The following is a 15230-nucleotide window of genomic DNA, read 5'->3' as shown; positions in this document are numbered from 1 at the left end:
CTCCACGTCTAAGGCTCAGTCTCGGTTCGGTCATGTGAATCGAACATCCTGTCCCACAGCTATGAGGCATCGTCTGGCATAGCGACATCGGAAAAATAAGTGTGTATGTAATTCTATTGCTCCTTCGTCACAAAGAACACAGGTGCCAAGATAAGACAACCACGATTTATCCGTTGTGAATAGTTTCCCTAATATAGCGAGCCGCAGTATGAATGTATGTTTAGGGATCTTCAGGGAGCCTAAGAGTAGTGAACTCCAACCTACTTTGGATCCCGACGGGTCTAATATACGATATAGTGATGCAACAGTGAAACGTCCATTCGTATCTCGCCAATGAACATGATCATTGTCTCCATGGATTATGGGCAAATTCTGTACAATCTCCAAACATGTACGTGATGAGGGCCAGTGACAATGCCCATTCATAATGACCTTATTAAGTTTCTCCGAGAGTCCAAGACCAGTGAGTTGCAGTCCACGTGGGAACCTTTGAATAAGTGGTCCGAGGGGGTGCCATGGGTCCTGCCACAAATAAAAGGTAGCCCTATCACCCACTTGGTAATCCACCGATGGTCGAATAATGGTACGTAGGCAAAGGATTTTTCTCCAACCCTACGAACCTCCATGCTCAGGAATTGTCCAAACGGACCTGTCACGCAAGCGCCCATGGTACAACCACTCCACCCATATGGATGTTCTATCACAATGAATCACATCGCATAATTTCTTACTCATTAAGGCACGATAAGAATAGCGATGTCTCATGAGTCCTGTCCTCCCTCTGCAGTTGGCTTACATACATCCCTCCATGCTACCTTTACATAGCCCTCACTAGTAGCACCTTTCCATAAGAAGAAGCGCAATCTTTTCTCAATTTCCTTTCAATTTTGCCAAAAAATTACATGTGACTTATATATAATTCAATTAACTTTCGATTTTAGTCCTGTAACTTAAGAGTATTGACATTTTTTATCCTGAATAAATTGATTTGCAGGACTAAAATTGTAATTTAATTGGATCATGTGTAAGTTACATGTAATGTTACTGCCATATTGAACGGAAAATGATCAAAATTACCAAAACTTTAAAATTATAGCACTAAATTGCAAAATTACAATTTTATTGAATAATGAGCAAATCAAATACAATTATTCAGCCAATTTGACCCCCCCAAAAAAATTAGAATTTACTAAAATTTTAAAATTGTAGAATTTTATTCGCCCACCCCACCACAAGATTCAGGCAATTAACTAAACAGCAACTTTCATCTAAAAAAAACTAACAGCAACTAGCACCAGAAAAAGGAAATTAAGAAGGAGGGCAGCAACCCAAAATAGGGCAAACCAGCTACACCAAGAAAGCCCAGAGTGAGTGCACACAGTCCTCGTACTAACACATGAAAATGTGACTGATAACCATCTCTCTGAACAAATCTTCAACTTAACTCATCTCTCTCTTACACACACTATCTATGTGTTTGTGTGTGTGTCTTTGTTAGAAGCTGGTGATGAGAAGTAAAGCCGCTGAGACAGACAACCCTCCCTCCACCATTAACCTACTGTGCGTTGCTTTCAAGACAGCCCCATTCCACCAAACCCTCCTCTCAAGAAATAAACTGATTTACCAACAGAAGACAACAACAACAGCAACAAGAAATTTTCTATCTTTTTTTTTATTTTTTATTTTGCAAGAAAAGAAAAGGTAATGTTAGTCTCTTTCTCATGCTTTCTTGTTTGTTTGATCATAATCTTTTCTTTCTCATCAGGCCTTAAATTCCCTCCCCCTTCTCCCCTCTCTCGTCTCTCACGCCTTCTGCTCTCATTCTCATGCAGACCTCTCTCCGCCGCAAATTCACTCCGGTTCTCTTCTCTTCCACCTCGTTTTCCATGAAGCCCTCCGCCTACTCCTCCGTCGGTCGGAAGGGAGGCAACCTGTCGGTGTTCGTGGTGGTCATTTCCATCTTTGTCTTTGGATGTTTCATGTATAACGAGGACGTGAAATCCATCGCTGAATTCCCGTTCTCACGCCCCAAGCCTCAAGAAATCCAAGAAGGGAACAACGACGTGTTTCAAGAAAAGGAAAGAAACGTTGGTATTGCTGGCGGCGATGATAAAGCCACCACCGTCTCGGTGGTTGTAAACGCAAGAACCGTCGTGGAGACGGAAGTGGAGGGGTCTACTTCTGCTACTTCTTCTAATGATCACGACGATGATCAGAAGTCCAATCAAGAAAATGAGGAAGAAGAAGAGAAGACGACTGAAATTTCCACCGGGGAAAACGATGATGAGGAGGAGGATCAGGAGATTGAAATCCCTCCTGAAGACTGTGATCTCTTCACGGGGCAATGGGTTCTTGATAACGCCACACACCCACTGTACAAAGAGGACGAGTGCGAGTTCTTGACAGCACAGGTGACTTGTATGAGGAACGGAAGGAAAGATTCTATGTATCAGAACTGGAGATGGCAGCCCAGAGACTGTTCTTTGCCTAAGTAAGTCTTGAAATTAATTGATTAGTTTAATTAAATTTCTGATCATGATCAACTGATATATATAATCACTACTGTGTTTGTTTGATTCATGATCATTAAAGATTCAAAGCAAGATTGTTGCTTGAGAAACTGAGGAACAAGAGGCTGATGTTCGTCGGCGACTCTTTGAATCGGAATCAGTGGGAATCCATGATATGTTTAGTTCAATCCGTAGTCCCTCCGGGCAGGAAGAGCTTGAACAAGACGGGCTCTTTATCTATTTTCAGAATTGAGGTTAATTAATTTTATGCTCAACGCATGCATTAATTAGTCTGATTCATATATATATATAATGATCTTTGCATTTTCTTCGGGGGCGTCAATTTGCTGCCTTTTGTTTAACTTATATGAGACTTCAATTCATTGATGGGACCAGTAGAGAATAATTGCTTCAGCAAAACAAGAATCAAGAGTGTCAAACCGAATTGAACATTGTCCTACGTTTACTCCACCTTTTGTAGTAAAGATCTAATTTTATATTAGGCGAAATTATATTTTTAGTTCCATTGAACAGGGATTCAATACATTTAATCCTCTATTTTAGAGGATTTTGGTACATATAATCTTCTGTTTTGTGAGATCTATGAGACTACATGCATCTGAGTGTTTTCAATTTTTAGACCATTTTATAAATTTTGTAAAACATAAGTCTAAATGTGTCGAGTTTTCCTAATTTTGAGATCATTTTAACATTTCATAAAGTAAAGGACTAAAAGTGTTGGATCGCCTACCTTATGGGACTAAAAGTATAATTTCGCTTTTATATAAAGTGCTATTTTCTGTTATAATTTAATATTACATTTTTTGTATAGTTTAATTGGACTAAATGTGATAGAGTCTCCGTGAAAATAATAGTAGGCTAAATAAACTATTAAAGAAAAGGACGATGCAACCCCTAAACTAATTGTAAAAAAAGAAAAACGTGCGTGACTCATTAAAGCAGGAAGCAATGAACTTCTTTTTCTAAAGTTCAAGAGTCGTATTTGTTTTAATTTGTTTAGGGTCATTTTTATGCCTACTAGTATTTTCATAGGAGGGCAAAATGTAATCAACCCTAATTTAAACATATACTGAACAACAGATGGTTTGCATTTTACACCCACAAAGTGTGTGTCTGTGTGTTTGTTGCAATACTAATAATTAAATTTTGAGTCATTTTGGAAGATCATAGTATTTTTAAAATTTTAAATACATATAAGTTCAATTGTTGGATTCACCTAAACTTTTCTGCATTCAATTGCATAAAAGCAAGGACCAGAAAACAATTTAGAAAACCTGCACATAATTAGATAGATATGTTCCAGTTTTTTTTAAACATTCTTGATTTTGTGTACATATCTAACTTGACAGGATTACAATGCGACGGTAGAGTTCTACTGGGCTCCATTCTTGGTGGAGTCAAACTCTGATGATCCCAACATGCACAGCATTCTGAACCGCATCATCATGCCTGAGTCAATCAAGAAGCACGGCAAGAACTGGAAGAATGTGGACTACCTCATTTTCAACACATATATTTGGTGGATGAACACTTTTGCCATGAAAGTTCTGTAAGTGTTCATCTGTCCATTTTCCTACCATGTCAGTCATCACCAAGACACACACACATGCCTGTGCGTGTGAGTGTCTGTGTTTGAATATGTCTTATTTAAGGTTAACAATTTAATGTAACAGCCGAGGATCTTTCGACGAGGGGTCGACCGAGTACGATGAGATCGCAAGGCCTGTGGCTTACGGGAGAGTATTGCGGACTTGGTCTAAGTGGGTCGACAAAAATGTGGATCCAGATCGCACCAAAGTGTTCTTCATGAGCATGTCCCCTCTTCACATCAAGTAATAATAATACTCGAGTTCGCTTCTTTTTCCTTTGCTTAGAAGCTGAAATTTAACATTCAGAAAATTGTATTTTTCGTCTTATAGTTTAGGATTTATATAATTTTTGTCCCATAGTTACGAAATCTTTATGAATAGTCCCACATATTAAAACTTATCATTTTGAACCTTTATGTCAGATTCGTTACTATTTTAACGAAAAATGCAGTTTTACAACTTCAAGATTATAAATGAGAATTTTGTAAAATGGAATAGAAAATATATCGATATTATGATATAAAGCAAAAAATATTATTTTTCCTTTTCTTATTTTTTAATTAAGCGATCATTCTTATTTGAAACTTCTAATATTTTGTGGTCTTGAAGTACTTTAGTCATACTTCTAATATATCTGTACTATATTATAATTAATGGCAACTCAGTTTGATGACATTATCGCGCATAACTACCTTTTAATAGTTACTTTTTATATTATTATTTTCTCATGTACTTTTCGTTATAAGTGTAAGGAAGTTGAGCTCGTTCAACTTGATCATTGGCCTAACTTTCTATTTGAAAAATTGCACTTTTTAAATAAGATTATCCTAATTGTTACTAAATTTATAATTCTCTTGTAATAATATTTTACCTTAATTTTATTTCCAAAATTGGATAGGAGCTTGGATTGGGACAACCCCGATGGCATCAAATGTGCAAAGGAGACAGCCCCAATACTCAACACATCGATGCCTCTAAACGTCGGAACGGACCGCAGGCTCTTTGTTATTGCAGCCAATGTGACGAATTCCATGAAAGTGCCCGTCAATTTCCTCAACATAACCACCCTGTCCGAGTACAGAAAAGACGCACACACCTCCGTCCACACCATCCGCCAGGGCAAAATGCTGACGCCCGAGCAGCAGGCTGATCCGGCCACATTCGCCGACTGCATCCACTGGTGCCTGCCGGGACTGCCAGACACATGGAACGAGTTCCTCTACACTCGCATCATATCGCGGTCTTGACACACAGCGCACGTCTCCGTGTATCATGAAATGTAGCACGGAGCGACGTACTAACATTAATTGTCACTTGAAATTTTGGGTTTTGTTATTCATAGCACAAACTCGATGGATCGAGTATTTGGATATGTTCGGTGAAGCTTAAACAATGTGATGTGGACAATATGGACAATATTTGTTGATGAGAAGTTGAGACCTCAATTGTAAAATGAAATTGCTTCGGAGAAAATAAGAATGAAAGAAAAATTGTAACTACTTTGTACGTGTTTTGAATCTTTTGATGGTTTCGTGCTAATTACTTTGTTTTGATCACACGCATACTCTGTTAAAAGTATATTAGCCATATAAAGTTGAACTAAGAGAATGTTAAGTCGATTAAGACAAAACTGCAATTTTAGTTCTATAAATCAAGGGTGTGATGATCACTTGCTATAAGTAAGACACTAGTAATTGTAATAATCAAAATTATGATTTTGTAGTAATTTTAATCCTTTCAGGGTAAATCAATCAGAAATCCGCATTTTGGAGGAAAATTAACAACCCTTTTCCCTCTTCCTCCGTATATTTTGCAGAAAATCGAACTTCGCTTTCTCTCTCACCTCAATTAGATTTAGTTCATATATATTCATTTATTTTGCATCTCGAAGCTAATGCTCGCCTAATGGTATAAAAGTCTACATTTATTGAAAAACACTTAGAGCGTTAGGATGGCCTATTAGTCTTTCATCAAAAGGGCAAAAGAGTTATAAATTAGGCTAAAGGACCAAATCTATGCAAAATTGATATATAAAGGACTAAATTTAATATTGCCAAAGATAAAAAATCAAAATGGATTCAAACCAAAGTTATAGAACGACCAAAATTTTCTTTTTTCCTATCATCTTATAACTAACTAAATAGGTAAAAATGAAAATAATAATAATGGAATGACCAATAACCTATTACATTTAATAAATAATAATTATGTATTGCATTTTTACAAATTAGAGGCTTAATATATAATTTAGACTAGCCAGGAACTCATACTTACAGATTGGATCTATGTGCCAAAACATGTGTGCTGTGGTCAAAAACTCGAAATGATTCTTCTTCTGATTCAAGCATTGAGCCAAAAGAAAGTGAGAGGTGTCACGCAGTTGCTACTGGTCAAGCCCATGTTCCACCTTCTATGACTATTGAACTATAGCATTCCTTGGGATCCATGTGATCATAGCAGCGGTAGTGAGACATTGCTAACGTTGAGACTTTTATTTGAGGACAAGATAATTAAGTAAAGAGTTCCATGAGATAATTAGCAAGAACAATTGCTGGTAGAAATTGTGTCTTTGTACATTGTCTGTTATAGTAACAATGGCATGTGTTGATGTTTTTGACAACTTTGTAGTCTCTTTTTCCATGCATAAAGATGAAAGGTAACTTGTCTTTTGACATTCATGGTCTTTTACTGCACTGTGGCATATATGTGAATTGCTTCTGTTCATCACTTTATACATTTGCTGCCCAACTTTTTGATTGCCCAATCGAACAAAACCTTCATTGGATCCTAGGAGCTATTTCAAGAGCTCATAAATGTGCGTGGTAAAAATTTATTAGTTTTAGAATAAATTACATCGACACTCTTTGATTATGTGTAATAACACAGACACTCTTTGTCTTTTACAAAGTTAAAAATATGCCTACCAAGGGAGTGTCTGTGTAATTTATCTTAGAGGATGATGATATAATATATATTTTGTCCTTGATGAGCTATCGATGTAAATTAGAATTACAACCTTTAAAGATATATACAATGTATAATTTTGCAAAGAGTAAGGAGTGTTTGTGGAATCAGGCATAACCTTAAAAAGAATCAATCGACTTTACCCTTAATGTGAATATAACTTCTTAAAATCAGGATATTTAGTTAATCATACTTATTTATAACCTATGAAACAACCTATTTTGGGTATAGAGTTTTGGACGTCTAGACCGTGATTATTATAAAGTATAAAGATCTTAATTTTCGATATTTAGTCCTGTCGACTTGTGGGTATGAGATTGTCTAATTCTATTTATTCATGAAGTGAAATATTTTCTATCACACTTAATTTGATGATACAATTTTATTGGCGGACCAACGCATGTTTACAATGCATTAGACTTTTAAATTACAAGTTAATTAATTAATTATATTTTTTAATGTTGATAAATATCACATGTTAATAACATTCTTGCATGACATAATGACATGAATTGAATTTTTTTATTTTAAATCATGATACATATTTTACTTTGTTTAATATAAAATACATGATATATACAGGATTTAGTTTGTATTTTTAGTCCACGTTATAGGTCAATACCTTTTGTTTTTCGTTTTACGAAAATCTTAAAATGATCTTAATATTAAATTGTTTTTTGATATATATAATACTACAACCTATTTAATGTCGAAAAAAAAAAAAGATAGTTTCACTTTTTATATCCAAAGTGTATCAATTCTTTTTCTAATTTTAGTATTTCAGGTTTCCGAGTCATTAAATTTGGTTTCCAAAGTGTATGATTTTCATCTGCTTAAGTACCATCTGTTAAGTTGACTATTAAAATAAATTGTCAACCTAATTTTGGAGGGAAAATTAGGCGGGGGCTTATTTATATAAGAGCATGTTTGGCTTTTATTTCATTCACCGCACAAAATAAAGTTGATAGAGTGGAGTTGAGAAAATTTTTGCTAAAAACGAGAGGGATGAGGAGAAATCAGTTTTCATCTTACTTAAATTCGAGTACAGGTTTGTCTAATGAGAATATTTGCGTGAAAAAAACATATTTTGAGCGTGGAATCGAGCTACCACTGAAGACTTCTTAAACCAAAATAATTAAATCCGTAAAGAAAATTCTGGACATATCCTAATTACGGGGTAAATTGGTGCTTTGTTCGTATTTATTTTGTTTGTGTTATTATTTACCATTAATTTTTTTTTATTCACAGAAAAGAAATATTGTAGAATGTTTAAATGGTTTGACCAGAAATTGAGCTCAAGATTCAAGCAAATTATTCTTGGTTTGTTGAGAAAAATCAATCATCTTGAAGATGAAATAATGAGTACAACACCAAATATGAAAGCTTGGAAGTTGAATTGAAAGAAGTGCAAAAGCATAGAAAAAGTGCTTGAAAATGAAGTTCATAATTTGAGGAAGAAAAATAAAATCTTGCTATATGCATTTGGTTGTTGTGTGTTAAATGTTTGTTATGAACAAAAAATTAAAAGAAAAAATTAATGGTAAATAATAACACAAACAACATAACTAAGAACAAAGAATAAATTTATCCTATAATTAGGACATGCACAAAACCTTCTTTTGGATTTATTTTGGTCCAAGAAGTCTTCAATAGTAGATCGATTCCACACTCACAATACAGTTTTTCCAGGTAAATATTTTCATTAGACAAACCCGTACTCGATTTTGAGTAGGACGGAAACTGATTTCTCATCATCCCTCTCTTTTTAGCAAAATTTTCCTCAATTTCACTCTTTCAACTCTATTTTTTGCAATGGATGAAATGACAGCCAAATATACCCTTATATAGACAAGCTCCTTCCCAGTTTTTCCTCAAAATTTGTGTTAACCATTTGTTTTAACGGTCAACTTAACAGAGGGTACTCAAACGAATGAAAATCATAAACTTTAGGTACCAAATCTCATCACTTGAAAAACTTTGGATATCGAAACTGAAAAGAAGTATAGTTTGGATATGAAAAGTGAAATCATCCCTCAAAAAATTAGTAAAATTATGTGTCTTGCATGTAATCATTATTTTTCGACAAAAAGTTATTCTTGGGACTAAATATGCTGAAAAACTTAATTTTAGTACCAAAAGTGTAGTCTCCTCCATCATGTGGGATGAATAATGCAATTTTGCTTCATCATTTTTCATCCCACAGAGTTTGCGGGTCTACACTGTTGATACAAATATTTCAATTTTTTCTTACATTTTATTTCAAAAGCTTCATCAAAACAATAACAATCACATGCAGAACATGTGATTTTGCCTTCTATTGTTTTAAAGAAAGTTAGACTATAAGAGTAAATGTGCCGAAAAGTTATTATCTTAAAAACATTTTAAAATTTACGTCAAACGAAAGACTAGAAATATTTGCATCCTTATCCGGGATGAAAAATGCAATTTTGCCAAGGACTTCAACCAATTTGGACTGACGTCCGACCAGTAATAAATCCATATAATGTGCATACTGCATTCCCTCAATTTACAAGGAATTTCCTATAATAACCTCCACCATAAACACTCCTTTCCTCTATTACCCAAAGACCACGTAATCATTATTCCAAGATTACCACACATGAGAAAGGTAAATTATTTATGTCCATGCATGCTTTCTCTAGTATGAAAACTTATTTATGGAAAATTAATTAAAAGATCGAACCCCTCTCTAATTCTTGCATCAATAATCATTCAGCGTTAGCATTTTCACTATATAAACTAGGCCACGATATCACTACAACACCATCATTTTTCCACTCGAAACTCATGCATAGAAAAGCAGCAAACATGTCTGGTTTCTGTTGCTTAGTGTGTGTACTATGTTTGTTAGGTTTAGTTAAGGATGCTGCCTCGGCAGACTATGCAGCAGCGCTGACTAAATCTCTGTTGTTCTATGAAGCGCAGAGGTCTGGGAAGTTACCGCCCGAGCAGCGTGTTCAGTGGCGGAGTGATTCGGCTCTTTTCGATGGTCAAGAAGCCGGGGTAATTTATTTATTGTTTTTCTTATGTTATATATTTGACCAAACAAACCAATACAAAAGCTCATGATTCATCAATATTTTCATAATTTCAGTTATGATCAAAACATTTTCCCTAGTTTTTGAACATGATAAATGTTACTATTCCCTGACATTTCATTTTCAGTCGTGATAATTAATTATAATGAAAAAAATCATATTTTTAGGGTGATTATTCTAAACTTAATTAAAAAAAACAAATACAATACACGTGCCAAATTAAGTTATTGTGGTCCAAAGTATGTATAACAAATATTTTGATGGGGATTATAATTTTGATGGAAATTTTTTACGCGAATCAGATTTGATCAACTTAAATTAATCAAATAACAAACTTGTTATGTGATTAGTTTATTTACTTGAATTATACATCAATAACATGACTAATATTTTATACTTGTAGTATAATTTCATCAAGTCCTATTCAGATTAGAATTGCCCAATTTTGATTATGAATGCATGGACGGGACAGGTTGATCTTGTGGGAGGATATTACGATGCGGGAGACAACGTGAAATTTGGGTTCCCTTCGGCGTTTACAGTGACGATGCTGTCATGGAGCGTGGTGGAATTCGGGCCTCAACTTCAGGCCCGAAATGAGTTGAGGAATGCTCTGGCAGCAGTGAAATGGGGAACGGATTATCTGATTAAAGCCCACCCGGAGCCCAACTTGCTGTATGGGCAAGTGGGAGATGGGAAGTCGGATCACAATTGCTGGCAGAGGGCCGAAGACATAGGAAAGAACCGAACTGTTCACAAGATTGACGAGCAGCACCCCGGATCCGACCTTGCTGCTGAAACTGCCGCCGCTTTTGCCGCTGCATCCATTGCTTTCAGTCAATCGGATTCCAGTTACTCGTCCATCCTTCTCAACCATGCCAAACAGGCACGAGACTCTCTCTCTCTCTCTCTCTCTCTCTCCTTCGTATATATATTAGTTGTTGTGACATGCATGTCTGCGTGTATATAATAAATAATATTTTATATTTTAAAAAAGAAAAGATATATATAAATCTACATACCACAAATTTTAAAAAAAATAAAAGGAAAAAAGAAAGCAAGCAACAAATAAAAATAAAATAAAATAAATTTAGAGGTATTATTGCGCGGTATAATAATAAAATTGGTATTGCAGTGTCATAACCACCGTTTGTGAGAGAAAAAAGCCTTCTCTTACATATTAGAATTGATGATACATATACATGCATACATACATATATATGAGGTCTAATTCAATTTTACCACACTAATATTATAAATAAGCAAATTATTCTTTTTGAAAAAAAAAATAAAACAAATTACCTATCTGTATTTTTCAAAATAAAGCAATTACACTTCATGTAATTCACGTGCTTTTTTTCTAATTTTAAATGTTTTAAAAATTTAATTATAAAACACACTTATAATTTATGATTGAATTTAAATTTCAAATTCAACTAACAAATAGAAGTACATATTAATTTATATATCATATGTTATCTGTAATTTTTATAAATACTTATTATATATAAAATACTAACTTATTTTTTAAAAATAATTGTATATTATTATAACTATCATATACTATACATTTACATAAAAAATAATATTTTGTTCGTAAAAATCATGCTCAAGCATAGGAAGGGGCGTGCATTACATCACCCCTCTAAGAAGGTAAATTGCTTCATTTTAAAAAAAAAGATAAAAAAGTAATTTTGTATTCTTTTTAATAGGAGTATTTTGCAAGTACCCTATGTTGCAAGAGTTGCTTGCATGTATCAGCTATTTGCAAACAGTGTGCCCTTATTGCTCGTTATGAATAACTTACTTCTTTCTGGTTCACGAGTTTGCAATATAAATAAACTGATCCATATGCCTTGGACCATTAATTCCTCTTAAAAGTATTTTATTTGGCACATTCTAACCCTGTCGGCTTTAGGAACAACAACGATTTTCAAGTATCAGCCCTGATCGTCTCCAATTTCCTGCAGTTATTCGATTTTGCAACAAAATACACTGGTCTGTACCAGAACAGCATTCCAGACGCTACAGAGTTTTATAAGTCATCAGGATACAAGGTATGATTGAATAAAGTTACATCATTAATATACTATATAAGTTGCTTCAAATTAAGTACAATCTTTCAACAATCCATGCAATACACAGGACGAGCTGCTGTGGGCTGCTGCTTGGCTAGCACGGGCCACCAACGACATCAGCTACGTCGGGTTCCTCACTAGAAACGTTAATTTTGGCACCAGTTCAATGTTTTCATGGGACGACAAGAACGTTGGTGCTCAAGTCCTCGTCACAAAGGCACGTCGTGTTGTAAATTTGTCTGTCTTATTTTTAGTTCAACCTCTTGAAATAATTGATTTTAACGTATTCATGAAAGTGAAATGCAGAGAATTTTGGAGCAGAAGTATCCGGGCGATGGCAGTTTGAGTCAGTTCAAGACTAATGCTGAGCAGTACGTTTGCAACATCATCCAGAAAGGAAATAGCAACACGCAGAGGACGGGTGCCGGACTTCTTTGGTTCGACGAATGGAATAATCTTCAGTACGTCACCAGTGCTTCGTTTATCATCGTTGCTTATGCTGATATTCTTACTGCTACTAGTAATACTCTCCAGTGCGCTCAAGGCGCCGTCCGTCCTGAGGATTTGATTGCTTTTGCCAGATCACAGGTACGCTCGCTGCATTACTACTCAGGCTTAGATTATTGGATATAAATATAATGTCAACATTTCACTTTATAACGTCTTGTTGGCACCCCATGCGATATATTAGGTGCATTAGTATAGAGTGAAATTGGGGCTCGGGGGGCGGGGCGGGTGCAGTTTGGTAGCTTGCAAGGCTCATAACTTTGAGTTCACGGATTCAAATCCTATCTTTGCAACATCATTAATTATGCATTATCAAATTCAAATGTCCGATTATGTTTTCATATAATCGTATCAAATATAAGGGTGGAATATGTGATTGCCAGCCAAATTGCAAAATTGGTCATTAAGATTGTGTTGTTTCAACTTTGGTCCATTCTTTATGGAATTTGACTTTTGGCCCTTGGTTTAAAAATTAATTTGCACTGTTAGTTCAAAAATATAATAACTTTAGTCGTTTTTCTCAATTTGGCATGTTTTTTAGAGGGAAATTCAACACATAGTACTCATAACATGCACATATAAGCCATACCAACTTTCATAGTAGTGAAAAGAATTCCTAAGCCCTATATTATCTGCTTATCCTTCAGAAATTCCAAATTTTTGTCTTTCAATTGTTTTATGCAGAAAAAAAATGGGTGTATTTGAAGAGATTCTCGAAAGGATGAGCAAATGATTGAGGGGGTAGGAACTATTTTCATTGTTGTGACTATTGATTTGGTTTTTAACTGCCTGCACATAAGGATGATGTAGTGATTTTCCGTCCTAAAAAAAAATCACCACCTAACGACTACGGGAAGATCATGGTTGTGTTGTTTTATTAGTTTTTAACTTTTGAGTAAGAAAGACCAAATATTTTCTATGTTTTTGAACTAATAGTGAAAATTTTACTAAGACCTAGGGTCAAATCTAAAATTCCATAAAGTATAGAACCATACGTGAAATAATCATGCGGCCAATATTGCAAATTTTCCTGTGGTTGACATGGGATGTTGTACTGCCGAAGATATTGTCCCATTTAATGATGCTTTTAGTGGATATTAATGTATGATAGACGATTGAGTTTGACACTCAATCAAATCACAAAGGCTTGCACTCTATCGAATCCAACCAGATTCAAGATCCTAATCGATGCAATGCAAACTCTTAATTCTTCGAATTCTTGCTATTTTAGGTGGACTACATATTGGGCACGAACCCGAAGCAAATGAGTTACATGGTGGGTGTCGGATCAAACTATCCAAAGAGAGTTCACCACAGAGGAGCATCCATCGTGTCGTTCAAGACAGACGCGACTCCAATCGAATGCAATCAAGGTTTTGAATGGTACAACAAGGATGCTGATAACCCTAATGTTCTTGACGGGGCAGTAGTCGGGGGGCCGAATAAGGCCGACGGGTACTCCGACGAGAGGAAAAATTACCGGCAAGGGGAGGCCGCAACTGCAAACAATGCACCCTTTGTTGGGGTTTTAGCCCGACTTGCCTCATGATTTCATGCTTCCAGCAAAGTATCGGACCTGCTGAAGTTGTACGCACATTCGTATATGGATTTGCAAACTACAGAATGCACTCTCTTCAGCATTGTTATATATGTTAAGTTTACTAACCATATGAATAAAGTGGACCTTCTTCAATTGAAAAATATTGTTTTAAAAGGGAACGGCTGAGATCCCAGATTAAGTCTTTGGTTACGTCTCGAAAAACATTTCTATTAGTGTACGCATTTTGTGTATTTTATGTGTATTCTTGATTTTGACCTTTTAAGTAATAGAAAATCCTATTTGAGACCATCTGACTCCTAATTTAAGAGATTGTTTGTTTGGGGGAAAATTTTATTAATAATTTTCCTAATTTTCAGTAATTTATAATTTTTTAAGTATTACGTTAACTTGTTTATTTTTTTATGACAAAATGAATAGAAATGACTAATCAGTAAAATTTCAAAAAGTTAGTATTTTCTTCTCAATTTTATTTTTCTCGTATCAAAAAAGATAATTATTTGATATTTACTCCCATTTCAAATCATACTAGATAATTTAAAGAAAAATTATAATTCATTTCCTTTCCCCCTTTTATTACCACTTTCCTCTCATTTAACCAAACGAACCCTTCGGGTTTGTATGGTCTTAAGTGAGAGGAAAGGGAAAAGTTTACTCCGACTTTCTTCTCATTCAACCGAACGAACCCTAGGGTTCGTTTGGTCTTAAATGAGAGGAAAGGGAAAGGAAGAGGGAGAGGAAAAAAATAATAATTTTCTCTTAAAATATTTGGTATAATTAAAAAAAATTAAATTTGAAATACTTTCATTATTTGGTACCAGAATCATAACACTAAATTATTTGAAATTTCTGTCAAAATCTGTCCATCCAAATATAACACTAAATTATTTGAAATTCTTTGTTAAAATCATTCTTTCAAGTCCAAATTTATCAATTCAAATGCA

General features: G+C 34.9%; 2 protein-coding genes across 3 annotated transcripts; both read left to right on the top strand.

Annotated features, from left to right (window-relative positions):
* Nucleotides 1-1563: 1563 nt before the first annotated feature.
* LOC105160876 (xylan O-acetyltransferase 1) lies at nt 1564-5619 on the top strand. Of its 2 annotated transcripts, XM_088879388.1 has the most exons (6): nt 1564-1701; nt 1833-2491; nt 2593-2764; nt 3881-4080; nt 4205-4363; nt 5019-5619. In XM_088879388.1, the coding sequence occupies exons 2-6, from the start codon at nt 1887-1889 to the stop codon at nt 5365-5367; spliced, it is 1485 nt and encodes a 494-aa protein (XP_088735514.1). In that variant the 5' UTR covers nt 1564-1701; nt 1833-1886; the 3' UTR covers nt 5368-5619. The 2 variants fall into 2 exon arrangements, with proteins under 2 accessions (XP_088735514.1, XP_011076679.1); XM_011078377.3 differs by lacking the exon at nt 1564-1701 and having other exon boundaries at nt 1742-2491.
* Nucleotides 5620-9913: 4294 nt separating this feature from the next.
* LOC105160980 (endoglucanase 12-like) lies at nt 9914-14310 on the top strand. Its single transcript, XM_011078528.2, has 6 exons — nt 9914-10108; nt 10616-11029; nt 12114-12200; nt 12289-12438; nt 12528-12809; nt 13960-14310. The coding sequence occupies exons 1-6, from the start codon at nt 9914-9916 to the stop codon at nt 14275-14277; spliced, it is 1446 nt and encodes a 481-aa protein (XP_011076830.1). The 3' UTR covers nt 14278-14310.
* The last annotated feature ends 920 nt before the right edge of the window (nt 14311-15230 follow it).

This window comes from Sesamum indicum, linkage group LG4 (assembly GCF_026168435.1).
Source record: "Sesamum indicum cultivar Baizhima isolate 11 linkage group LG4, ASM2616843v1, whole genome shotgun sequence".
In the NCBI taxonomy this organism is placed as follows: domain Eukaryota; kingdom Viridiplantae; phylum Streptophyta; class Magnoliopsida; order Lamiales; family Pedaliaceae; genus Sesamum; species Sesamum indicum.
Note: the sequence above shows the minus strand (reverse complement) of the source record. Positions and strands in the feature narration are given on the sequence as shown.

What these genes read in the sequence shown, in the direction of transcription:
- LOC105160980 (XM_011078528.2), top strand. Translation starts at nt 9,914, where the DNA reads ATGTCTGGTTTCTGTTGCTTAGTGTGTGTACTATGTTTGTTAGGTTTA. An exon ending in TCGATGGTCAAGAAGCCGGG is followed by an intron (nt 10,109 to 10,615) that starts GTAATTTATTTA and finishes TGGACGGGACAG; the next exon opens with GTTGATCTTGTGGGAGGATA. An exon ending in ATAAGTCATCAGGATACAAG is followed by an intron (nt 12,201 to 12,288) that starts GTATGATTGAAT and finishes TGCAATACACAG; the next exon opens with GACGAGCTGCTGTGGGCTGC.
- LOC105160876 (XM_011078377.3), top strand. Translation starts at nt 1,827, where the DNA reads ATGCAGACCTCTCTCCGCCGCAAATTCACTCCGGTTCTCTTCTCTTCC. An exon ending in TATCTATTTTCAGAATTGAG is followed by an intron (nt 2,765 to 3,880) that starts GTTAATTAATTT and finishes CTAACTTGACAG; the next exon opens with GATTACAATGCGACGGTAGA. An exon ending in ATGTCCCCTCTTCACATCAA is followed by an intron (nt 4,364 to 5,018) that starts GTAATAATAATA and finishes AAAATTGGATAG; the next exon opens with GAGCTTGGATTGGGACAACC.